The sequence below is a fragment of the Trachemys scripta genome, chromosome 18, assembly GCF_013100865.1.
Source record: "Trachemys scripta elegans isolate TJP31775 chromosome 18, CAS_Tse_1.0, whole genome shotgun sequence".
In the NCBI taxonomy this organism is placed as follows: Eukaryota; Metazoa; Chordata; order Testudines; family Emydidae; genus Trachemys; species Trachemys scripta.
The window spans coordinates 4,339,633-4,365,979 of NC_048315.1; the positions used below are offsets into that span (position 1 = coordinate 4,339,633).

General features: G+C 50.4%; 1 protein-coding gene across 8 annotated transcripts in view; it reads left to right on the top strand.

Moving 5' to 3' along the window:
- The window catches only part of RPH3AL (rabphilin 3A like (without C2 domains)), an 86,155-nt gene extending 60,100 nt beyond the window's left edge, over window positions 1-26,055 (top strand). For 7 of the 8 annotated variants that reach the window (XM_034752841.1, XM_034752840.1, XM_034752843.1 and 4 more), the window contains 3 exons: window positions 13,598-13,711; window positions 14,475-14,648; window positions 22,442-26,055. In XM_034752841.1, the coding sequence (XP_034608732.1) occupies window positions 13,598-13,711; window positions 14,475-14,648; window positions 22,442-22,476 (323 nt within the window). In that variant the 3' untranslated portion in view covers window positions 22,477-26,055. The remainder of the gene's footprint in view (window positions 1-13,597; window positions 13,712-14,474; window positions 14,649-22,441) is intronic. The other variant, XM_034752844.1, reaches the window with a different exon arrangement.
- The last annotated feature ends 292 nt before the right edge of the window (window positions 26,056-26,347 follow it).

A 26,347-nucleotide genomic window follows, 5' to 3' on the forward strand; every position in this document is an offset into this window, starting at 1 on the left:
CATTTAAATCAGCTTCTGTGCCAGATGACTGGAGGATAGCTAAGGTGACGCCAATTTTTAAAAAGGGCTCCAGAGGTGATCCTGGCAATTATGGGCCGGTAAGCCTGACTTCAGTACTGGGGAAACTGGTTGAAACTATAATAAAGAACAATATTGTCAGACATATAGATGAACATAATTTGTTGAGGAAGAGTCAACATGGTTTTAGTAAAGGGAAATTATGCCTCACCAATCTACAAGAATTCTTTGAGGGGGTCAACAAGCACGTGGACCAAGGGGATCCAGTGGATATAGTGTACTTAGATTTTCAGAAAGCCTTTGACAAGGTCCCTCACCAAAGGCTCTTACGCAAAGTAAGCTGCCGTGGGATAAGAGGGAAGATGCTCTCATGGATTGGTAACTGGTTAAAAGATAGGAAACAAAGGATAGGTATAGATGGTCAGTTTTCAGAATGGAGAGAGGTAAATAGTGGTGTCCCCCAGAGGTCTATTCTGGGATCAGTCCTATCAACATATTCATAAATAATCTGGGGAAAGGGATAAACAGTGAGGTGGCAAAATTTTCAGATGATACAAAACTACTAAAGATAGTTATGTCCCAAGCACACTGCAAAGAGCTACAAAAGGATCTCTCAAAACGGGGTGACTGGGCATCAAAATGGCAGATGAAATTCAATGTTGAGAAATGCAAAGTAATTCACATTGGAAAACATAATCCCAACTATACATATGAAATGACGGGGTCTAAATTAACTGTTACCACTCAAGAAAGAGATCTTGGAGTCATTGTGCACAGCGGCTGAGCTGGATTCCTGCATTTTCCAGGGTTTTAGGGCTAAATCCAGAGACTGGGCCAGCTGGGCTGTGGTGGGATTTGGCTGACCTGTGCCTGTAGTAAAGGAAAGGTTTTTGTTGCAGGCCAGTCCTGCTCTGGATTGTTGTGGACTGGGGTCAGCGTGACCTGTGAAGGAAAGGAGGGTGATGGGGACTCCGTTCCTTTAACTTGCACGGTATGGTCTGCAGGAGTGCGTGTTTCCTAGTGATTAGCACACAGAACTGGGAGCTCTTGGTTTCTGCCACTCGCTCAGTGTGTGACTCAAATCCTTTCCCCAAGCTCCGTGCCTCAGTTTCCCCCCCTGTAGCTAGGGGATAACGATACTGCCCCATCTCCCACAGGGGTTATTAGTGTGTGCAAGGCAAAGCACTGCTCATCTCAGCCCGCCCCCCGCAATCATTGCTAATAACGATTGAGTACAGGACTGTGAGGGAGGCCAGACGGGGCGTGGCTGCTCTGTACGTGTGGTGTGCGCGTTGCATTTATAACAGGCAGGAGAGCTCGCTGTCGGAGGCAAATGAGTGGGATCATTCACTGATAAGAGACTGGCTTCTGTTGTCCGGCAAACTCGACCAGTTTAACATGTTAATGGCACATGTCTTATCACTACCTGGCTGTTAACATGTGTTAGCCAACACCTTCCAAAGCCTAGGGCATACAAGACCACTACGGCCGCCATATAAAATCCCACCTCTATTGAGCGGATGTGCTCAGAAAGGAATAATGACATTAACGTACCTGCCCCTCTCTAGCAAAACCAGAGAGGTTAACTTCTGAGACTGCTCCTAATGGGCTTTTTGTTCCCTTGGGCGACAGTAAGGGGAAGATGGTTGGCTTAAGGCAGACAAATGCCTCTCGTGAGGCTTCGCAGTGACCTCCGGTCTCCAGGCTTTTAAAGAGTTGAAGCAAAGCACAGGAGACGTGGGATCAAGCCTTGGCATCAAGGTGAATTAAAGGAAAAACCTGCTTGGCAGCAGGAGCATAATTAACCTGCTGCCTGTAGCTGGGGAGTTTAGCAGCTCAGGTGTGTGTAGCAGCACGTCTGGAAGCTGAAATCTCTCTGTTCTATCCCAGCAGAAGGGGCTCCTCATCCCGGCTGTCAGATTGAGGTGAACATTTGTCACATCATATTTTACATACCTCAAAGGAAGGTCTCTATCGATGAGTCTAGCTGTGTACTCAGGTAAAGGCCCTTACAGCAGAGCACACCAGGCAGTTGCTGCGGCTGCTGAATAACCTCACATGGGGATTAGGTCGGTCGGCTGATTTTTGAGTCCCCTGCACTGATCCGAGGGGAAGGATGATCCAGTGGGTCTCTGGAAACCTGGGTTCAGTTCCCAGCTCTTCCACAGACTCCCTGGGTGATGTGGAGCAAGTCACTTGGTCTCTCTGCGTCTCAGCTCTCCAGCTGTAAAACAGGGATACCCTGTTTCCCCGAAAATAAGACATCCTCCGAAAATAAGGCCTACTTACAGTTTTGCCTCTCGTTGTAATATAAGGCATCCCCCCGATAATAAGACCTCCCCGATAATAAGGCATCCACCGATAATAAGGCATTTTTCATTTCTGAAAAATAAGACATCCCCTGAAAATAAGACCTAGCGCATCTTTGGGAGCAAAAATTAATATAAGACACTGTCTTATTTTCGGGGAAACAGGGTAGTAGCTTTACCCTGCCTCGCAGGGGCATTGAGGGAGATCCAGTAGAGACCAAGCTGCTCACATACTACAGTAGTGGGGCCACAGAAGGACCTAGATAGAGCAAACTCCCGCCTGTCAATGGGATCCATCCCGAAGCAGTCACTTGTTCTTGCACTGTGACTGCTGAGGGGCGAGGGGATGGCTCAACGGTTTAAGCATCACAAATGAAATCCGTAGGCTTGGTGGAACCACTGGTGTGAATTCCAACACTGTGGACCTGTTAGCTGTGCGTGTAGCTTTTCAGGGAAGGGTTTAAAACCCCATGTCCAGCCTGCTCTATGTGGGCGTTATAGGCATGTTTCAGAAGATATGGGGTTTGTCCACATGTCCTTGGCCAACTTCTGCATTCAGTGCCAATCAGCTGCTGAGCCTCGGCCCAGAGCTGGCTGCATTTCGGCAGTGCTGGGTGTATGAACCGTGGGATAAAGGGCACTGTGTAAATGTGCAATATTATTGCTACATGTGACCCACGTTTCCCAGCTGTGACAGCCCAGCTGAATTGTGAACACGTCCATCCAACACCCCTCTCTGCTGGCCCCAGGACTTGAAATGTTCCTTTTAACACAAAAATAATTCTAGTCTTCCTGGCTGTAAAGAAACTTTCCCTGCATGTGACCCTTTGTCCTGCCCTCTGAAACAGCAGCTCAGAAAGGGGCAAGCTACTCCTAAGCTCATTTCAAGACCCTGAAGCCACGTTAACGCCTTTGCTGCCCATAACAGATGTATGCAGCTGTTTTGGGACAGTTAGTGGAGCTTACTCCAGTGGGTGGAGTTTGGGATCATAGGTGGAGCTTAACTAAAATGCCATTCCTCCTCTCCCCTCCCCCCCCCCCAACTCCGTAAGGGATCTGTGTAGGGTTCTGGTAACTGTGTATATTGTGTTCTGTGCCCGTCTATGAAGACCTGGAGTGAGGAGGAGAAAGCCAACCAGAAATGGGCCCCTGTTTGGGGCGTTCAGCTGAAGGGGGGGGTGGGGTGAGGGAGGCACAAAGCCATCGAAACATGCTTGGTCACTGCACCGCCTGACACCTGCGAGTGTGCTTAGTGAAAGAAAATCAAGAGTTTTGTATGCACCCATTCTCCCTCGCTGACACCAGGATTTGCTATTGCCTTTAGTCTTTCTGTAATAAACAAGCAGTTGCCGTGGGAACTCTGCTATTATTTAAGTCACAAATATGTATTGTCCCCATGAGAATGGCAGTCACGTTTCCTGTCCTCGAGGACAGCTCTGCTAGCTATGTTGGAGCATTTGGGTGTTTGCAGTAGGACAGGAGGGACCTGGGCAGTTAGAGGAGAGGTGCCAAATTAATAGCAGACACTTTCTTCAGGCACCTTTGAATCCTGCAGAAGAATTAAAGGATTCCCCCTGACCCCAAGGGGTCTGGTCTGGTCCCTAAGCAGTGGCATCGCTGGTATCACAATTTCACACAGCCGTGTTGTCCAGCTCTTGTCTCTTCTAACAATGGGCACAAGTCCTGTTGCCAGGGGATGTGCTGAGGTGTCAGTCATTCTGTGGGCGGCACAGAGAGCAGCTGTGGGGCTCAGGACAATACAGCTTAGGGTCCTGCAGCATCTTTGTGCAGGAATTCTATCCCCAGGTTGTGGCATTCAGTTAATGCATGTTATGCTCAATTAAAGAGCTAAAAATCATTTATTATCGACAGGACTTAACTCCCCCAGAACATCCCTTTTCCCCCTCAGCCACCACACCACTCTTTTGCCATCCCCCCGTCAAACCCTCTACGTGGACCCTCCTTTCATCCCACCTCTTCTTGTCCCCTCCCCACCCAGGTACTGATATGGCCTCCATCTCTGTAGTACCCAGGGCCTGTGGCACAGAGCTCAAATGGCTTCCTAAGGCCCTATGCGGGAGTTGGGAGTAGAACATCGATCTCCAGAGGCCTGATTCGGTGATTAGGGCACTAGCCTGGGACCCAGGGTCAGTTCCCTGCTCTGGCACAGACATGCTGTGTGACCTTGGGAAAGTCACTTAGCCTCTCCATGCCTTTGTGAAATGGTGATAAGAGCCCTGCCCTGCCTCGCAGAGGGGCTGTGAGGAGAAATCCATTCATGAGTGGGAGGGCCATGGAAGTGCCTTAGATTGACTTAGCCCCAAGATCAGCCTCCCTGCCTCCGTCTCCAGTGCCTGCCACCTTTGCCTCTTTCCAAAGAAAACATCCCTCCTGCCCTTTGCGGTTGCAGCACCATAGCTGCACTGTGCACAAAGAAACCTGGGGTCTAACAATGGCACAGGGCACCTTGCATGGCCCTGCACCCCTGAATGCATGACTCGTCAGGGCTGCCCCCAATGGCGCTTGCAGTTTGTAATTGGTCTTTTCCTGTGAGTGTGAGCTTAGCAGCTCTTTTCTCTGATTTTTTTTGGGGGGGGTGGGGGGTTGTTGTTGTTAGATACTTCTCCTCCCCCACAGTACCTGGGGCTGATTGCTCCAGGAGAGAGAGCTCAGAAAGTGCTCTTTAAAAACGTGATGTCAACACTCAGCTCGACTGGTAAACACAGCTCGAATGCGTGGGACTTGGTGCCCACCCCCACTGTGAAGGATTCGCTTGGTAAGACAATTCCCGTTGCAGGCAAGAGGGTACAAAAGCAGTCAGGGATTTGTCTGGTTTATCTCTCTGAGGCTAGAAAACCTTGTCCTGTCCTCCCAGGCCAAGCAGGGCCTGCTGGGTCAGCACTTGCTTGAGAAAGCATCTGGGAATGGCCTGGTACTGATGAATCAGCAGGAGACATTCTGTTCTTCCCACTCAGTCAGATTTCACCGTGGGCTCAGAGGGCCCTGGGCCTCTGGCAGCGCCCAGGAGACAGAAAGCCAAGGTCCGGATCACCTGTTGTCTGCTGCTATTTCTTAAGAGTAATGGTGTTGACTCTGCTGTCTTTGCCAAATTCCAACTGGCTTCTGATCTGTCTACCAGGGATAGCTCAGTGGTTTGAGTATTGGCCTTCTAAACCCAGGGTTGTGAGTTCAGTCCTTGAGGGGGCCATTATAGGGATCTGGGGCAAAAATCTATCTGGGGATTGGCCCTGCTTTGAGCAGGGGGTTGGACTAGATGACCTCCTGAGGATCCTTCCAACCCTGATATTCTATGATTCTACCTAAAAGCCTCCTGCAGTTTTAATTAGACTACAGTATTCTTCTTCATCTCCTGACCTGTTGTGTAGTGTTGCTATGAGCTGTTAAAAGAGCCACTGTGTTCCGCTCCAGACAAGGTTGCAGGAGAACTAATCCCTATATTTATCCCTTTTTAACAATGTGTTGTCTTAGTTACTTAATGTCTGTAAAGAAAGCACTCTAAGATCTTCTGGTGACAGGTGTTATCCAAGTGTCAGGTATTATCATTAATACGAGCTTATTCACAGGGCTATCGAAGGGAAGGGGCATAAATGTCTATCTGGGTTCTCCAACCTCAAAATCCCTCCTGATTTCTCTTTCTTCACCCCAAATTCAGATTTCCCGGTGCCTAGGAGAGTGTGGGTAGGAGTCAGTCTTTCAGATCATTAGACAGCAACAGAAGCTGTCGGGTTTATTATGTTGGCACCTAGAGACCCCACACAGCTGAGATCTGGGCCCCATTCTGATAGGCTCACAGTCTAGACAAGACAGACACAGGGTGGGAGGGGGAATAGAACCACAGAGAACTCGCCCAGGTAACTTGCCCAAGGCCGCATAGCAGAGCTGGGAATGGAACCAGAGTCCCTCTTCGTTGCCTTATCTGTTGGGCTGGGCTGCTGTTCCTTTGTAAATTGATTTCCAGACGTTGAGCATCCGTGCCTTGTGACACCTCTCCGCTGCCTTGCTTGGCCCCAGCCCTTGCTCTTTACAGGCAATCTTGGAGTTCTAGCCCAGGGATTACCTCGGCTGATTTATTGCTGTTTGCAGTGTTTCTGAAGCCAGTGGTGACTCTCCTCTCCTGTCCTGCTGGGAAGGCTTCATCCAGGCCTTTTACATTTTGTCACGTTACAGCCGAGTAGCTTTGCCTGCACTCAACTGTTTTCATGCGTCAACATGAGCCACAACCAATTATCAAAGGAAAACCAGCTAGCAGCACTCTGCATCTGCCAGGGCTCTACCCAGCGCTCACGGGGAAGGCTCTCACCTTCCTTGGGTGGGAGGTTTGTCATGGATCCCCACACGAGTACTTTTGGAAAATGGGACATGACAAGCACTTAGAACAGGCCTTTGGTGGACCGTAAAAAGAGAGAATTGCCTTTGCCTTATTGAGACATAAAGCCAGTTTTGGCTTTGTGTTCAGTTACAAGTAAATCCTAGGGGAGGACGGATTTCAAACTCTCACCTCCTAAGTTTTCAAAATTCTGTCTCTCTGGGCAGACATGAATGTGCGCTCACCAGACCCTACTCCTGCTTTAGAACTATGCAGACAGAGCGAGGGCTAGTGTACGCTTGAAATGCTGCAGTGCATCAGTGTAGACACTCACTACAGCGATGGGAGGGGTTTTCCTATCAGTGCAGGTAATCCAGCTTCCGTCAACCTAACCCTTGGTGTAGACCAGTGGTTCTCAAAGTGTGGGTCGGGACCCCATTTTAATGGGGTTGCCAGGGCTGGCATTAGACTTGCTGGGGCATGGAGCTGAAGCCAAAGTCTGAGCCCTACTACCCAGGGCGGCGGGGCTTTGGTCCCCCTTCCTGGGTCATGTAGTATTTTTTGTTGTCAGAAGGAGGTCATGGTGCAATGAAGTTTAAGAAACCCTTGGTGTAGACAGCGCTAGGTCGGCTTAACTACATCACTCAGGGGTGTGGATTTTTCAGACCCTTGAGCAACGTAGCTGGGTCAACTTAACTTTTGAGTATAGACTTGGCCTAAGATGTAATCTGGTCCTGAAGTATTGGTATCCCTGCTACACCCTCAACACCTAAAACCAGCTCGGATGCTCTTGATAATGTAAAGCCCACCTGCTGGGATCAGGAGCAGCATCTGAACTCAGGACTGTAAAGCACCACAGCACGCATCTCTATCACTGAAGTTAAAGGAGTAACTCCATGACCCGGCAGCAGTAGTAGGCTATTATCCTCCATGTAGACAACTTGCTAGGAGTGTATGGAACATCACATGCTTCACAAGCATGTTAAAGCAACAGTTCCTAGCTGTGGGGTATTATGTATTCTCTTCTGTATAGGTTCTTATACCACTTTCCTGTATCTGAGCACTTCCAGTCAGGCATTCAGCAAGGTGACCAACATCTGTCATGTGTTCGTTCTCTCATCCTCTCTCTGGGGGAGGGGCGTATCCAGTGCAGTAGAGTTTTAGGTTTTGTTTTCTAAAAAATACATGTGTTAATGTCAGAGACAGCAAGTCAAAGAATTGTGTCTGGCGATTGGAACGGGAGGCGGGGATGTTTGGGATGGTCTTTAGTTCCTGGAGAAGTTAATTGCTCCATCCCCAGGCCATCCCTGAGAATGCCCTGTCTCCCACGCAGATGAGCTTCACCCTTCTTTGTAGAGAGTTCCATTGTGCCAGAGGAGTGAAGTTGTTCACCATGGCCTTCATCCCAGAGCTTGTGGCCATGGCGCACCTGCAAGATTTTACTGACACTTAGAACTGGATTCTCAGCAGAGGCGGCTCCACTCTGCAGTATGGTTCCCCTGTTGGGGTGGCGAAGCCAGGATTTGTTGGGTTTCAGTGCATGCTACAAGGCCCTTCTGGCTACTCAGGCTTCTGCATGAGCAGCATTTACTGAAGGGGGGAAAATTGGAGGTCCCAGAGTCGGGGGATAGGTGTTTATTGTCAGGGCTTAGAAACTTTCTCTGGCAGCCAGAAGACAGCACCTGCCGATCAGAGGGCAGTAGGGGAGATGCTAGTTCTGGGAGCTACAGCTCTAGTGTTCACAGATTTCCTAAGCATCTGAAATGCATGTGGCTCTTGTTGGTTTCATGATCGGTCATAGGGTTCTGAACCGCCTCAGTGAAACTGACCCAGCTCTGCTCAGGGAGCAGGCTACGAACCCCAAGATCCTGGCGGTGGAGAGGAGAGAGAGAGGAGCGTGGGAGATGGCAGAGGCTGCTAGATGGAACACCGATGGAGATCTTTAATTACCAAAAGCAGATTAGGAGCTGGGTGTCCATTCTCATTTGAAAGGCAGCAGAGGCCAAATCTAAAGGATTGCTTAAAAACACAGCAGTAAATCTCAGTCTGAACAAGATGATGAAGGACAAAGATAGATATCACAATCTCTGAAAATACAGCCACCCCGAAGACTCCTAGTGATATATCAGCATCTGCTTGAGCGCCAGATTTATGTTGTCTGGGCTCCGCAATGCTCCAGCAACAAGCCAAGCAGACTTGGGAGAAAAATTACTTCTAAAAAGAAACATCAGCACGATGGGTAATATCTGCACTAACAGCAGCAGTGGAAGCTAGAGCAGAGTGGGCTGCTCCTGCCATCAGTGGTGCCTTGCAATCATTAATATCTGTCTCATCCCAAGCCATCCCTCTCTGGCCCATTTAAAGCCAAACAGGGTTGCAAGATAAAACCATCTCGTCTTGATTCATCGGTGGGCCCTCCTCAGCAGTCACCTCTTCATAGTGGATGATGTAAAGGAGACGTCTCCCAAATAACCCCACTCCCCCCCACTTTTCTTTTTAAGTGGCTCTAGGAGGCAGGAGCAGAGATGGAAGAATTTGTTAATCTAAACAAAGGGTCCACTCACTTTTCAGCAAAGGGGAGGGGATTTAAGCTACGTATTAGGATAAGCTTCCTAACTGGAACGGTATTTAAGCCCTGGAACTGGCTTCCAAGAGAGGTTGAAGAATCCTGTCATTGGAGGTTTTTAAGAACAGGTTGGACTAACACCTGTCACAGGTTATTTGGTTCTGCTTCAGCTCAGACGGCTGGACTAGGTGACCTCTCAAGGTCCCTTCCAGCCCAACGTTTCTGTGATTATAAAAATCAAGCAGGAGGACCTGGAGGGTGGGGTGCCTGAGGGAGTTAGGTGACTGTCTGTGGGAACTACATGCCTAAATCCCATGGGCTCCTTTGAAACTCCCAGCTGGAGGCAATAGAATCAGAATGGACAATTAGCTGAGGCCTGTGGTTTATAGCGACAGGCCTGCGATTTTTCATTCCTGCGTGATTCTTGGGAAAGGTAATGACTTTTCTTAACAAAATAAACCCCCTTGTTTTAAGGCTCTTGGCCAGAAGAGCCATCCCTGCTGGTACATTCCCATTTGTAATGCAGTGATGGTCTCCGCTACGTTTGGCTCCTTTCTCAGCAGAATTTATTAAAGCCGATGAGAGGTGCGACCGACAGCTGAAGGCTGGGCCAGTCCGGGAGGGTGACTCGTAAACACAATAAGAGTTGCTGCCATTGAGGAGCAAGCTGATTGGAATGAGAAAATTGGCTGGCGGGCCGCACTCCCTCTTCAGCTCCGCAGAGCCGTTCTGATCAAGATTGCCCTGTGAAGATAGCTGGCAGCGAGGTCAATTTCTATAGCCTTCCAATAATGCCAGCAGCCAGGTTTAATATACTCGGAGATGATAACTCAAGAAATGCTTTATTTGAGATATTAACATTTTTTGTAGTAAAAAAAAATTCATGTCCTACAGCGAGCTGCCTGCACGCGATAACGCTCGCAGAGGACCTTGGTGGAACAGTTCAACAGCCTGCCTGCCTGCGGGGAAATATACTAGCCCTTGTCCTGCCTCTGTCCAGTACAATGTAAATCAGTATGTAGCTTTGCAAAGCACGTGTGTTAATCTGAGTGCTGGTGAAAAGTGACAGCCCTGTCTTAGGTACTTTATATCTTCCATTTCCATAGTATGTGAGCATCTCACAGTCTCTGAAGCACTTATCCTTCCAATACCCCAGTGAGGCAGGGCATTTCCACTGTCTCCATTGTACAGGTGGGGAACTGTGGCCCAGACAGATTAAGTGACTTGCCCGAGGTGATAAAGGGAGTCAGTGGCAGAGCAGGGAATTGAATCCCAAACTAGCACCCTGACCACTGGGCTCTTCTTCCTCTCTGCAATGGGCAATGATGTCCTTTCTTGATCTGGAGAATAATGACAATGCGCAGTTTGGCAGCAAGTCAAGCTTCTCCCCGCAAAGACCTGGGGGGAGGAAGGACTCTCCTGAGGGGACCCATTTACCCTCCATGATATATTCAGTCCTTTCTGTACCCTGCGGACAGCTGAACTTTTCCTTGTGCGGGGATGGGGGTTGGGGTGAAATTCTCCCCTGCACAGAGGGTCAGGCTGTGGGCCCATCCGTGGGATTGAACTACTGCATAGATGTAGTGCTGGTTCTCGGCACAGGGCTGAAAGCCACCCACTGTAAGCTTCGTTTTCGGGGCTCACTCAGGTTTCTGGTGAGGGGCAGGCGGCTCTGGGGGACCTGTCTGGGCATTGCTCTCTCTCACCCACACTGTCCGTGCGTAGCTAGCTTACCCCAAGAGCCTAATCCAGCAAAGCCCAGAGCACCCTTACCTCCCATTGATTTCAAAGGCACTTGACCCCTCGTGAGACCCCGGGCCCTAAATCTGTGGCTTGTTAATAAATGTTCTTCCTTAGGCTGGACACATAACTTGTGCCTAGTTCCTTGTATTGGAGTTCTGTAGTCACCTTGCTGGTACCGGGGTTGAGGGACTGGGACACGGCAGCCCTGGATTCTGCCACCAATTTCTTGGGCGATCTTGGGCCAGTTACTTAATCTGTGTACCGCCGTTTTCCCGCCTTGCCCTGAGGATAATGGTAATTTCTTACCTCGCAGGGGTGACTCCCTGCATGTTTGGCAAGATGCTCAGGTATTATGGTGATAGAAAAGTTTATCAATAAATACCAGAGAGTGTTTTCTTTATGGGGATGTTTTAGCTTGTCACTTTGACTCTCTTAAGGCTGAGACGAGCTAACTTCACACTTGCCGCAAGGATTTTGAACCATATTTGAGAATGAGATGATGGTCATTGGGCTGCAGATATACTTGCCTGAATCAAATGAGCAAAAGCCACCCAACCAGTCCAGGAGACAAATCCATCCCAAAGTCTCTGGGCTGGTGTGAGCCAGGAAGGATGGCAAGCAGAGGGAAGCGTTTTGAAGAGCGTGCAGCCATGGTGCAGTCTCAACTGGTTGAAGATACACACGCACAATTGGTCAGTTCAGTGTGTAGTCTAGGAGTGCTCTTGGATTCCTCCCTGATGCTGAGCTCTCACATCCTGGCATCCGTGAGTAATGCTTTGTAACATCTCTGCCTGCCTAGGAAACACCATCCCATCCCGGTGACCCACACCTGGCCTCTGTGCTTCACGTTGTTGTCACTACTTGGCTGGACTACGGCAATGTGATATACCTGGTACAAAGCCATCAGCACTTAGAAAACCCCAACTAGTGCAGAAAGCTGCGGCGTGTTTCCCCAGCAGCACGAGCTACTAGGAATGTGCCAGACCTGTCTTCTGCTCTCTACGCTGGCTTCCCACAGACTATCAAATTAAGGTCAGGGTCTTGGGCCTTCTCTTCGAGGAGCTCCCTGGTGCACTCAAGACATCTAAAAGGTCATCTAAAGCTCTGGGATGAAAACCGCGGTCGACAGCTGTGCTCCTCTGGCCCAGTGGAACTCTGAACAATAAGGGTGATGCTCATTGGTGCAGGAGACAGAACCTAATCTGGGGGTGTGCTGAGCCGATGGAACGAAGGACCATCCCAAACCTCCCCATTTTCCACTCCCAAGTTCAAGGTGCATTTCTTTGACGTTGCCTTCTCTGATATAAACACATAGCAACAGGTATATTTATGTTCAGCCGACCAACCAAACACCCCCTGCCAAAACAAGACACTCCTCTGCACACAATTCTTCTGGGGGGAGGATGAGAGAACAGGCGGCATGTGCTAGATTAAGGTGGCTTAATGCATGACTAGATTGTGCTCGGATCGGATACTGCCGTGAAGAGCATGGGAAACCCTGTATAGAATAGAAGCGAATGTGATTGACACTGTAATACTGAGGATTTAACTGGCACTTTTCATCATAGATTCACAAAGGAGAGTTAGGGCTTGTCTACATGTTGACGCTAACTCGAATGGAGGTAGGGTGTGAATTTAAAGCACTGCAGCCGTTCCAGAATAGCTCCCTACGTGGACTCTCCTATTCTGGAATAAGAGTGTCCACACCCAGAGTCATTCAGGAACAGCTCCATGTGCAGACGAGTCCTTGGTATCATCGTCCTCACTTCACCCCCCGGGGATCTGGGGCACCGAAAGAGGAAGGTTCTCACAGAAGCAAGTCAGTGGGACTTAGAACCATCCCTCCTGCCTCCCTAGCCTGGTCACCACCCTGCCTGCTGGACTGTGCCGACTCCTTGGGTGCTTATGCAGCACTTTCATCGCTGTTCACGTACACAGCACGCCACAAATAATAACCGTGGCCCACACTGTGATCCAGAGTGGCACTTCACTCCATTGAAATCAGGGCAGCTGCTTGTGGTGTTCAGTGCGGGTCAGCATGAGGACAGGCTGTGGCCGCGTGGCCCTGTATGTAATCTGTGAGGCCGTGCCACAAACCAGGGGCAGGGAGGAGTGGGAAGTGACCGGGCCAGTACTTGAACTGTCTGTAACTTGCGGCCCTGAACTGTAAAACCCTTCTAGAAAGGAAAGCCCAACCAAGTGTGAATAGCTACGTGGGAGCTACAGGGGAATCGCACCATGGAGAAGGAACAGTCTTCAGCTATGTCTACACTACAGACCTTACAGTGGCACAGCTGTACTGCTGCAGCTACGCCACTGTAAGGTCTCCAATGTAGCTGCCCTATGCCGGCAGGAGAGAGCTCTCCCACCGGCATAATTAAACCACCCCTAACGAGTGGCGGTAGCTATGTCAACAGGAGAGCATCTCCCTCTGCCGTAGCACTGTCCTCACCGGCGCTTTTGTGGTATTGTCATACCCTGACCGACAAAAGTGTTACTGACAGATGTGCTAGTGTAGACAAAGCCTTCAAGTCGTTATGTCCTGTGTTGTCTTTTGGCTCCATCTGGCCCTCTGCAGTAAGGACTGTGAACGTTGGGAATGGTCTGACTCCCCTCCCTCTCTGTCTCTTGCAGTGGTTTCTAGCGACAGCGAGAGCGACTCAGAATTCAGCTCCTCGAGCCTGGATGACAAGTCCTTGTCTGGGGGGCCCAAGGGCTTGAAGATCGGGAAGCATCATGCGGAATCAGGTGAGGAATCGGCTGTTACCCCTGCATGTGGGCATGAAAATGGGTGTTGGAAATGTAGTGTAGGGTGACAATTGTTACTGTGCACTTTGGACCAGCTCCTCAGCTGCTGTAAATTGGCGTCGTTCGGCTGGCCTCACTTTCCGTCAGCTGAGGGTCTGGCTATCCCCAGGAATTACGGGCTAGTGCAAAGGTTGAGAGCCTGCTCGGGGAAGGATAGAGTCTCCATCATGTGTGTTTGCAGAGTGCATAGCACAGCAGTGAGCCCAGCTGAGGCCCTCGAGCATGACTGAACTAGAGTGGTTAATTAATAATAACGGGAGACAGGATGGCTCGGCAGGACTGGTGACGGGAAGGGTCATCCCACCGTGAGGTCGCTGGTTTGCTAAAGGGACCAGCCTCCTGCCAGCTCTCATCCCCCACCCACATGTGGGAGTGCATTGCAAATGTATGGTCTCACGTTAAAACAATGGCACTGCTTTGGGGTTGGCCTCTCCACCCCTGAAGCTGGGTGCGTGCCTGCCTGTTGAGGGGCAGCGTATCACGCAGGGCCAGGGCAGGTCTGGCGCCAGCAAATACAACAGAGGGAGACTGAGCTGGAGATGGGCCCTGCTCGGGTCAGGGGGAGGCATGCTGGCAGGGCAGGGTGTGGGAAGCTGGCCTCGTGTCTGCTCCGGCAACCCAGCCCCTTCCACACCCATAAACCCCAGCAGCTTCCCCAGACTGAGACAGCCCTGCAGCAAACCGCTCCCCTGTGTCTCTGCAGCGGCTGGCAGCGACTCCCCCAGAATGCCCAGCGGGAGCACCCACTCCAGCGCCTTCTCGGAGAGCCGCAGCAGCCTGGGCAGCGAGCGCGGGGGAGGCCCGAGTGCTACCGAGAGCTGCCAGAATGACCTGCTGGTGGAGGATTGTGACAGCGATGTCAGCAGGAGTGCCCCCGGTGAGTGAAAAGCCTCATCGCCCCCAGGCCGGCTTCCTCTCTAGAGCTCATGGCACAGCGCCCCTCCTGAGCCCCAGGCAGGCATCCCGGCCCACTGAGCTGAGGGAAGGCTGCCGAGAAAACCCCCATGCGCTTCTAATCGGAGTCTGTGCCCAGCATTGTCAGAGAAGCCGTGTGGCCCTTGCGCAGGGTCAGAGAGGCCCAGGGTTTAGTGGCCAGATGCTGGGTGGTGTTGGTGGCCTGTAATATACAGGAAGTCAGACTGCATTATCCGGTGGCCACTTCTGGCCTTGAACTCTATGATTCTAAGTCTCTTGTCCAAGGTCATGGCTGACTTTCAGGCTGTTCCTCACACTAGACTTTCCCCCTAGTGACGGGACTTCCACAAACACCCCTACGTTTGCCCATTAAATTCCAGCGTTTGCAGCATGGATCTGAACTTTGATAGAAGCAAAGTACAAATCCAGGTGTTTTACAGGGAAATAAAAATGTTCTGTATATGTCAGGCTGGCTCATAAATTAAAACATGTCACTTCCCGGCCCTCTGCAGTGTAAACTCGACCTCCTCACTCCATCCCCAGCCAGCTCAGAGGAATTAAGTGAGTGTAAAAGCAGATCTGCACACTGCTTTCACTTCTGATCTGGAGCAGCTGGAAGCAACGCATATATTTTCTCTCTGCAGTTCACATTTATATACACAGTAACCCCGGAGGTTGTCATTTAACACCTCTCCCTCCCAGCTGTTCCTGTCACCTTTTTGGCAACCGTTCCTTTTGGTTCTTGAGTCGGTTTCATGGCTTGTGTGTCAAGGTGTAAATTAGATTTGAGAGAACAGTGAAGGGGTTGATCACTCAGTGCAACATTCATTCCTGTGCTGCCTCCTCCCTGCACTCAGCTGCTGGGGGTCATCAGCTTAAAAATCCGCCCTTCCTGCTGTGTAAAATCTGACCCCGAAATGCCAGGGTTAACCTCTCGCAGTCAGGTCAGGTGACATATGACGTGTATCTAGGACTGCGACTTTCTCTGGGCTGGTAAAGCTTGAGCCCGGCTAAAATAGGGTGTAGGTGGGATCCGGGCTCAGAAGAGGGGCAGTCAGGTTTGCGGGGCCAACTAGCAAACGTTTTCAAAGTACCTTCTTTTTGGCCTGGGGTCGTTCACCTCCCATTCCTGCCGCAGAACTGTGCGTGCTGGGATTGTTTCATTCAGACACTGGTTCTTTTGCTGGATGAGTTCTTTGCCGTGACCCACATAACTCCGGTGATGGCAGGGTGGGGGGGGGAACAGCAGCCATTTCCGCCCAAGTCTATTTGATTTTTGTGCTTGATTCGATTGTGAACAGCTGACCTCAGGCTGGTGGCCCTGTTCGGAGCAGAATGCAGCATCTCACGCCATCGTGGGAGCCTCGTAGCCGCGAAGCATCCACCCTGTCCCGTGCAGCGGATTGCAGGGGATAGATTAGATGGGCCATTTAAGCAGTGACTTGTGCCACCCGGCATGGCATTTGGAGCACTACTTCCACCATCAGGGCTAATTATACCAGGGATCCCTGTCCACCCTGGCTCCACTGCGGTATGTAGTGGAACGGCAGAGGTGCTGCCGGATGTGCCTGAAGCAAGCCTAATCCAAACGGTATGTGCCCTTGGCAGCACTTGGGTGTGTAGACACACGTGTTATGGGCATGCTGGGGGATCATGCCTCAACAAGTACATCAGCTGTGTCTAGAGCCAACGGGCTCAGGCTCCATTTCTGTCCTGCATTCATGCAGATACCTCGGCGATCCCAGCCAGGTACTAAACGAATTCAGCTGCTTCTGTTGATTGCAAGAGACAATCGGTCTGGCATGGGTATGGTCTGTTTCCTTGGCTGAGTACTTTATCCTCACACCCCCCGCCAGGCCTCTCTCATTTGAAGGCATTATATAAAACACAATCTGCAGGTTGGGGAAAGGGTTTTTGCTTTAATTTTTAAAGCTCTGTTTTCCTTCCAAAACAATTCTGGTCTCCAACCCTCCAAAAACAATTTTCTCCACTGTGCCCAGATGACATGAGCCTAAAGTGAATGGCTCTGCAAGCCATTAACATGACTGTAGCATTCCCCAAAATAGGGAGACGCTGCAGCAATGTGATGTGTGCAGAGTTTAATGGCAGTCGTGGTACATTATGCATGAATATGGCTGTCAGCAATATACTGTAGTACACACGTGATGTCCTTGTGTTCTATACAACACCTTCATGAGTAGTTTAAATCAGACATTCTATAGTCCATTGTAATCCAGCCCCACCACCTCTCCAACCATGTGGTGTGAGGCAGTGGTTCTCAACCTTTCCTGACTGCTGTAGCCCTTTCAGGCATGTAAAGCCCGAGCCCCACCTCCGGGGCTGAAGCATGTAACTTAGCTTTGTGGGACCCCTTGTGGCGTGGTTCCCTGGGCAGTTGCCCTGCTTGCCACCTCCTAATGTCGGCCCTGTACTTGTGACTCCTCCCCTCCCCCGCAAACCCATCCTGCGACACCCCCCGGGAGTCGCAACCTGCAAGTTGAGAAACACTGATCTAGATGAGTTGACCTACCCCGTGGAAGACCTCTGCGAACCCCCCGGGGTACGTGTAAGAGACCCACTGGTACCTGTAACAAAGAGAAACGGAGAGCGGCACCAATGCAGCGGCCCTTAAAAAATCCCCTGCAGTGTGAAGCAGTGAGCGTGCTACTTCAGACACTCAGGGAGGTCCAGTGAGCAGGGCACTGGCCTGGCAGTCAGGAGACCTTATTCCCAGCTCTGCCTGCCCTGTGGAGCTCTGCCACAAACACAGAGTGTAAGTCACTCCGTCTCCCTGTGCTTTGGTTCCCATCTGTACAAGCAGAAGAACAGCCCTGCCCTGGCTCACAGGGGTGTTGTGAGGCACTCAGGTGCCACACCAATGGGGCCAGATGAGTACCTCAGCTAGATAGATCTCTGCCTCTCTTTCCCCTCCCATGCTTTGTCTGTTTAGACTGTACGTTCTTGCTGTGTGTCTGACAGTACCTAACAGAACGGGGCCTCTAGGCCCTACTGTGATACAAATATAATTAATAACTCTTATTAAAGACCATTTCTTCTTAATTTCTCTAGGAAGGGCTGGCATGGATGGGTTCCTAACTGCCAGACACAGTGTATCATAGTGAAGCATTCGTGCAAAATTCTTTGTAACTATCCACAATCTGCTCCATGCCCCGCTCTGCCCCTTATACTGCAGGGCTCCTGGGTGTGACTAGAGTTCAGAGAGAGATGGGGCGTGCAAGGGGGAAAGATCCCAGTTCTTTTAACCGTCTGCACCTTGTTGCAGAATAAGATCTCAGTGGGGGAATTTATCTATCGCTTTTCTGAAAGTCTCCATAACACTCTAATAGTACCAATTTGTGTCTCATAGCAGTAGCTCAAGTGTTGTTCTTTTTTTATTTTTAATGCAGATCTCATTCTCGCCTCTTCTCTAATTCTGTACCAAAGTGCAACTCTCAGATGCCTTTCGCATCCTAAGAACAAATCCCAGGTCGCTATCTTGTTGAAGAGTTCCTGTGATGATTCCAAAGCAATTTTACCCTGACAATCTGTAGCTCTCCCACTCCGGCTCTGGGAAGGGGGAGGGGAGAGGGTTGGGAAGGGAGCATGGCCAAGGGTCTGGTTGTAGGGGAAGACAAGGGACTGGTGAAAAAGGCCATGAACTTCCAGTGTATTTGTAACATTTGTGGCTGACCTTTTCAAAGGCACATCATTTGACTGCCCAATTCCCAGTAAAATTACTGGGTGTCCAGATCCCCTCTGCAGCTTTGAGAATCTGTGCCTAGATCTCTAAATACGGGTCTAAATCTTCAGAAGCAACTAGTGAATTTGGACGCCGCAGTTTTGGGACATCCAATTTGAGATGCCATATAGAGGCCTGGACTTCAGAGAGTGGGTGCTCAGCACTTTGTGAAAACCAGGCTCCTGTGAGGCATCTCCAGTTGGGCACCCCAGAACTTACAAGCGGCTCTTGAAAAGAGTGGCCGTTCCCTGTATTTCTCTCCACCCTGTGGAGTGAGCACGGTGCAGATGGGAAGGTGCTGCACTGGCATCTGTGGAGGCTGCTGTTAACGGAACGAGGACGGGATGGGCGCGTAAGGCAAGCGTTCTTTGCCACCCCATCGCTCGGGAAGAACCGTGTGTAGGGGAGAAAGGAGGAGTTCTGTCTCGGTGGCCCATCCAGTCCTCGATCTCTCGGCTGGGAGCAGCAGCAAAGGTACGACTGGGATTGTGAGCTGGACGCTAGCCCAGCAGGAAGTGGCCTTGGACCTTAGGCCGCCTGGTGCCTGCTGGGTGGGCCCTGCTGCCGTTCCCAAAGGCTCTCGCAGAGCTGCCTAAATCAGTGGGCTTTTGCTGCTGCAAGTGCCTCTTGAAGCAATTTGTTCCAACAGGTTTGTTTAGCCAGCGGGAGGCTGAGCAAGCAACTGGCTCCACCAGCAGTCCTCCTGTGACAGCCATGGCAGGCAGACGCTTCAGCGAGGCGGTGCATGCTGCCAAAGCTTCACGGAGAGAACGCCCCACTCGATTAGCCAGAGGCAGTTCTGCCGTGCTCTGCTGCTTAAGTGAGCCTGGCGATTCACCGCCAGCCAGTGGGAATGCATTACACCAGCAAACGCACGGCCTTCCTTAGTGCACCAGCTGCTGGCCCTGGGAAGCGCAAGCTAAAGAGGAGGGGCGGCTGCAAGGTAGCGCTGCTCCCCCAAGCCCAGGAGAGGAAGGGCAACTGCCCTCTGTTTCCAGCAGGATGTGGAGCTGCATCTTGCCCTGCTGCCCTTTATTGTAGGGCTTCAGTTCTGGCTAGCAGGGTCTGTCTGTCTGTCTGTCTCTCTGTGATTTGCCATTCCAGTCAAGGTCACTGGGACAGTGGGCAGTAATGGAGTCTGATCCTGAGAACCACTGAGCCCCCACAATCCCTCTGGGAGCTGCAGGTGCTTTTCAGCCAATCTGGAAATCTGGCCCCTAGTGTCAGCTGGGGCTGGGTGTGGTCTGTGCTTAGAGGCTAGGGGGATGGGAGCCCCACGGGTACTGGCGCAGTAGGTTGTGGAGTCTTGGGGCTCCTTTTCTCTATGAACTATAACTGTGGTTTAACAATCAGGCTAGCTGGCCCCATGCTGCCCACGGCTGCTGATGTTCAGCATCACCTAGCTCCATGGGCTTGGGATAACTTTCCCCCAGGGATGACTTCCTTCTAAAACTGCCTACTACACCGTTCATCTGGTGCAGGCTGCAGTCAGAGACAGGCTGCTGGGCTATTGGGACCTTATATTGGTCCGACCCAAGCTGGCATTTCCTCTGTTCCTAGCCTTGAGTGAACCCTGGTTGGCCCACAACTTGGCGCTGAGGGTGACTTGTCTGCACTGTGTGCCAGCTGGCTCAGGTTGCGAACGGTCAAGTGCTGCCTGTTAGGGCCCAGTGCTAGGCCCTTTGTCTTCCCAGAGGACGATGAGGTGGCCTGAGTTCTGGGGAGCGATGATTGGGGGGGGGGGGTGTTAGGTTCTGCAGATGTACCCTGAGCTGGGGGATGTATTTTATAAATGAAGGGGAGGAAAAAAGCCCCAGTCCAAGCACGGCCCACAGTGAATCTGGCTGTTCTGTGCCAGCCCTGGCTCTGTGGTGCCCTGGGGTTTGCTGATCACCAGAAGGAGGTTCCCCCTGTAGAGGGTGGGCTGTGCAGGGCTCCAGTGGGTTTGTCTTGTGATTCTCATTTTGTCCCCAGCCCTCCAGGAGGGCTAAATTCCACTGGATCCAATGCATGGGCGGCGCATATCGTAGGGTGGGGGAGGCTGGGCCTCCCCAAAAAGCCCTGCATGGCCCCACCCACGCTCCACCCTGAGGCCCCTCCTGCTTGCCCTTGGCCCCAGCCCAGGCAGGCTGCTCATCTTCCAAGAAGCCGGCTGGGGCGAGGGCAGCCACCACCAGCCTGTGGCTGAGACTTGCAGTGGCTGGGGCCGCCCAGCGCTGCAGGGGCCCTGGACGCTGTGGCCGTGCTGCCTGCCCTGTGCTCAGGGGACACTTGGGGGGCCACACCTCCCACGCAGCGCTCGGGGGCTGGGGGGCCACATGCTGGCTGGGGGGGAGGGGCGAGAGGCTCCAGGCTCCAGCAGGGGAAGCACTCTCAGTGCTGTGCTGTGGCTGAAAGGGGTGATGTGGTCCTTGGATGTGTAAAAGGGACTATCAAGCAGAGGCAGGAAGTGATCTCCTTACGCAGCGTTGTTTAGGACACTACTGGAATACTGTGCCCAGTCTGGGGCCTGCAAGAAGGAGGTGGAAATACTGGAGAAAGTTCAGTGAGGACCACGAAGGTGATCTGGGGGCTAGAAATCAAGCCGTACAACGTGAGGCGTAAGGAGCTCAGTTTATTCGGTTTCTCGAAGAGAAGGATGAGCGACGGCTTGCTCACCCTGTGTAGGTGCTTGCGCATGGAGAAGAGATCTGATAGTGGGGGCTTTTCAGCCTTGCTGACAAAGGCATAACAAGATTCAATGTCTGGAAGCTGAAGTCAGAGGCATTCAACCTTGAAATAAGATGCAGTCTCCTAGCTGTGAGGATAATTAAACATTGGAACAGCTTACCAGGGGAGGGGGCGGGCTCCCTGTGGCTCGGAGTCTTTAAGACGGAGCTCTTTAATCCAACTTCTAGGGGAAGGTCTATGGCCTGTATGTGCAGGGAGCGGTCGGTCTGGGTGGTTGCAGTGGTCCCTTCTGGTTGTGGAGTCTGAATCCCCCTGTTCATTCCCTGCGCCTTAGAGAGAACCAAATTGACTGATTAAGACAGTAACTATAATCAAAGCTCATGCTTCAGGGCTTGAGCCAGTTGCCTGTAAGGGTCAGGAAGGATTTTTCCCCAATGCACAATTAGCTAGATGTAATCTGCTGGAGGTAGGGGGTGGGGGGTCGCTTTCCTCTGATGTATCAGGTTGCAGCCACAGCTGGAGATAGGACATGCTGGCATGGGCCAATGTGAGATGGTACAAAAAGTCCTCTTTCTTAGATGTCAGGCTGATGTCTCTCGCTCACATCCTCAGGGTCAAAATGATTACCAGCTGTGGGGCTGGGAAGGAATCCTCCCCTCCCCTATCAGATTGGCAGGGATCTTGGTGGGGGGATGAGAGGGTTCAACTTCCTCTGCAGTGTGAGGTGAGTCACCTGCTAGCATCGTCTGGGTACATCTCACCTAATCAATTTCATGCTATCGCAGGGGCTTGAGGGCACCTCAGTTTCTCCTGTTCTACACAATAGCTTACTCTCCTGAGGACTGAAATGCTTCAATCTAACTGAAGTCACATGGCTCAATGTAATGGTATGTGGGTAAAATTTAATGACCTGTGATATGCTGAAAATCAGACTATATGAGCTAATGATGCCTTCTGGCCATAAACACTGTGAATCTATAAAAGTGCTGGACATCATAAACTCCTTTTGAAACCCTGGGAGTTGAGGCTCGGCACCTCCCAGGAGTTCAGTGAAGAAGGCAGCTCAACCAGTTCTCCTGTTCCATGAGCAACCCTTCCGTTTTCTTTCTTTCTCACCCATTCTCTCCTCCCGTCCTTATTCTCTCAGCTCTGCTTCCTTTAATAAAGTTTAATGGGGCTTGACTGCTGACGCAGCCCCCCGTAATGATCCACAGTCCTTCTCATCGCTGCTGTTCCTAGCGAGCTTTTCAAATGACGCCGAGGAGGTGAAAGCAACACAAAATAATTCTATCAAGATGCTCCCCCTCCCACAGCCAACCAAATCTTTGTCTTTATTTATTTCAAAGGCAAACGACGCATCCACCCAAGTCCCTGGTGCTGATGGGAGCCGACGTCTCACTGCTTGACCTGGATCCAGCACACTTGTCTGACACATCCAGTCTTGTACTCTCCACGTGGATTGAGCGAACCCCGGCATTCTGTGGCTTCTGAGTCGCCGTGATTCCACACAGACCTTAATTTATTTGCCGTTGGCTGGAAAGAGACATTGCTGTCCGCTCGGCGTAGTTTGTCCCGCTTTTGTTTTTGCCTCCTGCTGGCTGCAGAAGAATTGGAAACGTTTGGGTTGGAGGGATGCTCTTCTGAGTGAGGAAGGGAGCAGGTGACACCATGGAAGCCAGCCAGCTGTGTATTAGTATTTCTACTGAGATTCATTCCCCCCCCCTCTGTAAAATGGAGAGCCCAACACTTACCCACCTCGGTAAGGACATCGCAGTGCAGCGTGGTGAGAGCACTGAACTAGGATCAAGATACTTGTGTTGTATTCCTGGTTCACTGAGCGACCTTGAGCAAATCACGTTGTGCATCTCTGTGCCTGAGATTCCTCGCCTGTAAATGATTTTTGTAAGAGTTCTGCCCGTTTTTTGTGAAGTGCTTTGAGATCCACAGGTGAACGGCGCTATGTGAGATTCACACCCACACCCTGCCCACGGGCCTGCACGTCAGGAAAGCCCTTGAAATAGAGCGTGTGAGTGGCTCATAGCCTTGTGCTGCTCTCTGCACAGGGTGAACGTCCCTCGATAAGCGGCAAGGGTGAAATCCTGGCTCACTTGAAGTCAGTGAGAACTTTGCTACCAACTTCTGTGGGGCCAGGTTTCCATCCTGAGTATTCTCATCGCAGTTATTACTGGGTTTATTATTGTTTTAATCAGGGATCCCCGTTAGCCGATGTGATGGCGCTCCACCCTCCTCCCTTCGAAGGGCCCTTCTTGAATATGGCTGCCTGCTGGGGATGGTCATTTATTTAGAGAGGGAGGGAGCCATGGAAGAGGATGGCTGGTGTGATTCCTTTAATCTTTCTCCGGTAGGATGTTTCCTCTCCTTTCTGGTCTCTGCTGTGTTGAAGTTGGTGTTGTGAGCAGCCTCTCTCTGTGCTGCCAACTCTGTGTGTTTTACCTTTCAGTGGGAGAACGCTGATGGCACTGGGCAGCCATCTCAGCCATGTGTTCTAAAAAGAAGGCTGCTTTCCCTTGTGAGGGTGGAAGAAGCCAGGTCTGTGTTTTCTCCTTGCTGTCCCCAGATCTCATGCATCTGTCTGGCTGCAGTTTCTTATGCGCTAATACTTGGGTCTTTGGCACTGATCTAAACTGGAGAGAGCTGCTGGTCTGGTGCCATCCCCACCTCTTCTCTGAGGTATACACTCTTCCCCAATGTCTGGCAGATGCCTAGAGGCCAAGGCCATGACTCCTATAAAGTGATCAAGCATTTTAAGGCCCGAGCCAAAGCCCAGAGATCAATGGGAGTCCTTCAAAGGGCTTCGCATGAGGCACATATTCTGCAAAGAGACCCAGAGACTCCAAAGAGTGCTGTCCGGGGACGACCGATCACTTTAAAAGCAATTCACTGCCACTAGTGAGTCACCTTCCCCTTTGTAAACTAGCCAGGCTGACCTGTTTACACAATTTCTCCTCCCCCTTCCCGGCTCACTAATTGAGTGTAGGGTTATTAGAATATATATAGCAGTTTGTTTTTGAGGATTGCTTCTGAGACTTGCAGAAATTGGGGGTTTTATGAGAGGGTGGGGTGGTGGGGGAATATTTGTTTTTAATAGGAAAGTACCCTGCAATGTACATACACACGCATTGGATTTTACAAATGACTATAGGATAAAGGTAAATGAGATCAGGTACTGGGGCTCCCAACCCCAAGTGGTTTTGCATCCAACCAAGCACCCTGCTGTTGCTCTTTGTGCTGCTTGCTGGGGTGATGTGCTACGGGATGGGCATTTTAACTTTTGGTCTGGGTTATGAGACTAAGACATGTAGGGCCAGATTTTCAAAGGTATTTAGGCACCTAAAGATGTAGATGGATGCCTAGGTGCCAAATGGGATTTTCAAAAGCGCCTATCTCCATCTTCACGTGCCTAAATACCTTTGAAAATCTGGCCTACGTTACTTCTGAAAATGGGACTTAAACATCTAAATTTCAGGGGCATTTTTGAAACTGTTACCCCAGTTTTTTACAACCCAGTTTCCTTCCGTGTCTTATTTACCACCACTTTGCGTTAGTAAGGCAGAATCGAATTTTCCTTATCACCATCCACCCTGCTTGTTTCATTGTTATACTTCACTCAGCTTGGACAATGAAAACCGCCTAGTCAGTTTCGTTGTGTTTCACAGCCACTTTTGCTCTTTGGTTCTCGTTCACCAGCACATATAAATCGCCAACACTACGGGAGGGATGTTTTACTCCTGACATACTCCTCGCTGCTTTGTTGGGTTGCTTTAAAGCCTAAAAATGCTTCAATTAACATTGTTTTGTGAAACACTCTTGCTTAAACATCGATGTGGGGCTGATACTGTCCCAAAATCCTATTCACCCCTTGCTCACACCTGTATAACTCTGTTGACTTCAGCAGAGTTGCCCCTGATTCAGAGTCGGATCTGGAACCTGTTGACGTGGATACAGGATACAGGCCCCAAGTGAGAGAAGAGCCAGGCCCAATCCATGTTGACGATCGATATGTTTACACTTTGAGCTGGAAAGTGCAAATTTCAGCTCAAGGAGACATACCTGCACTAGCTCTCATCAAGCTAGCATGCTAAAAATAGCTAAAAATAAAAATCACTGCAGCAGCGCCAGTGATCCCAGATACATACTCAGGGGAACAATCCCACAGCTGAGAGTATGCTCTATTTTTAGCATGCTCCTTGAACTGGAATGTACACCTTCAGCGTGAAGTGTAGACATCCACCCATGCAAATGCAGTATGCAGACATGCGCAACTCTGCTAATACTTTTTACTAAAGAGATTTTTCATCCCTTAAAGGTGTACTTCACCCTAATATGTGTTTACATGTCTTCAACCAGGTCTTTATCTTCATTATAACCAGTAACAGATGCCTGCATTTTTAGTTGGGGGGTGGGCAGGAAAGGGAATGTGAATGGGTCTCCGTTTACTAGGATGTTGTGACTGTCCCTTCTCTCCCTCGTTGTGTTATGTAACATTTTAGAATTGGAAATAATAAAGCTTTGACGCTGCACCAACTGCCTGGCCTTCCTGAAACAATACAAAATTTCTCTGTTCCCAAGTTGCAGATATTCTTCAAATCTTCAGGCTGCCTCCAGCAGGGAGCTAATTCCACCACTGGGCTGGTGAATCACAGGTAATTAACAAGTGTGCTGAACCTCAAGGTCCTGTTTTCTATATTCCCACCTCTTAGATATCTAAATGCGGCAATGGGAGCTGATCCACAGGTACATTTTTAGCCTTTTTGTAGAGCGTTTCTTTCTCTGTTGAAAGCACTAAGCATAATGCAGCAGTAATTACCATTCTGCAAAGAGTCATCATTCTTGGCCTTGTGAAGCTTGTCACTCACTCTCGTCTGGCAATTAGGGTCTATTTAATATTCTCCACCAAGAAACATCTACAGTATTCAATAAAGCTATATATACACGTGTGTTTTTTGTCCCACGGTGCATTTAATTTCAAGGTTTCAAAAGGCTTTTTAATATCTGTTTTGCTTTTCCGTTTTAAACTCACCACGCAAATTGTTGTTGTGATTGTTCTCATGATGGTGCTTGGGCGCTGTCATTGGCTTGAGGGCACAGCTTGTCAAGGACTATGCAGCTCCTACAATTCTCCCCTCACCACAATGTCAAGGATAGAGGGGAGTCAGTTCTGCCATCTTTGAGGTGGGAAAAATGCTGTCCATGAACTACCAAACTGAAATGTTTCCCTCGTGGTTCCCTTT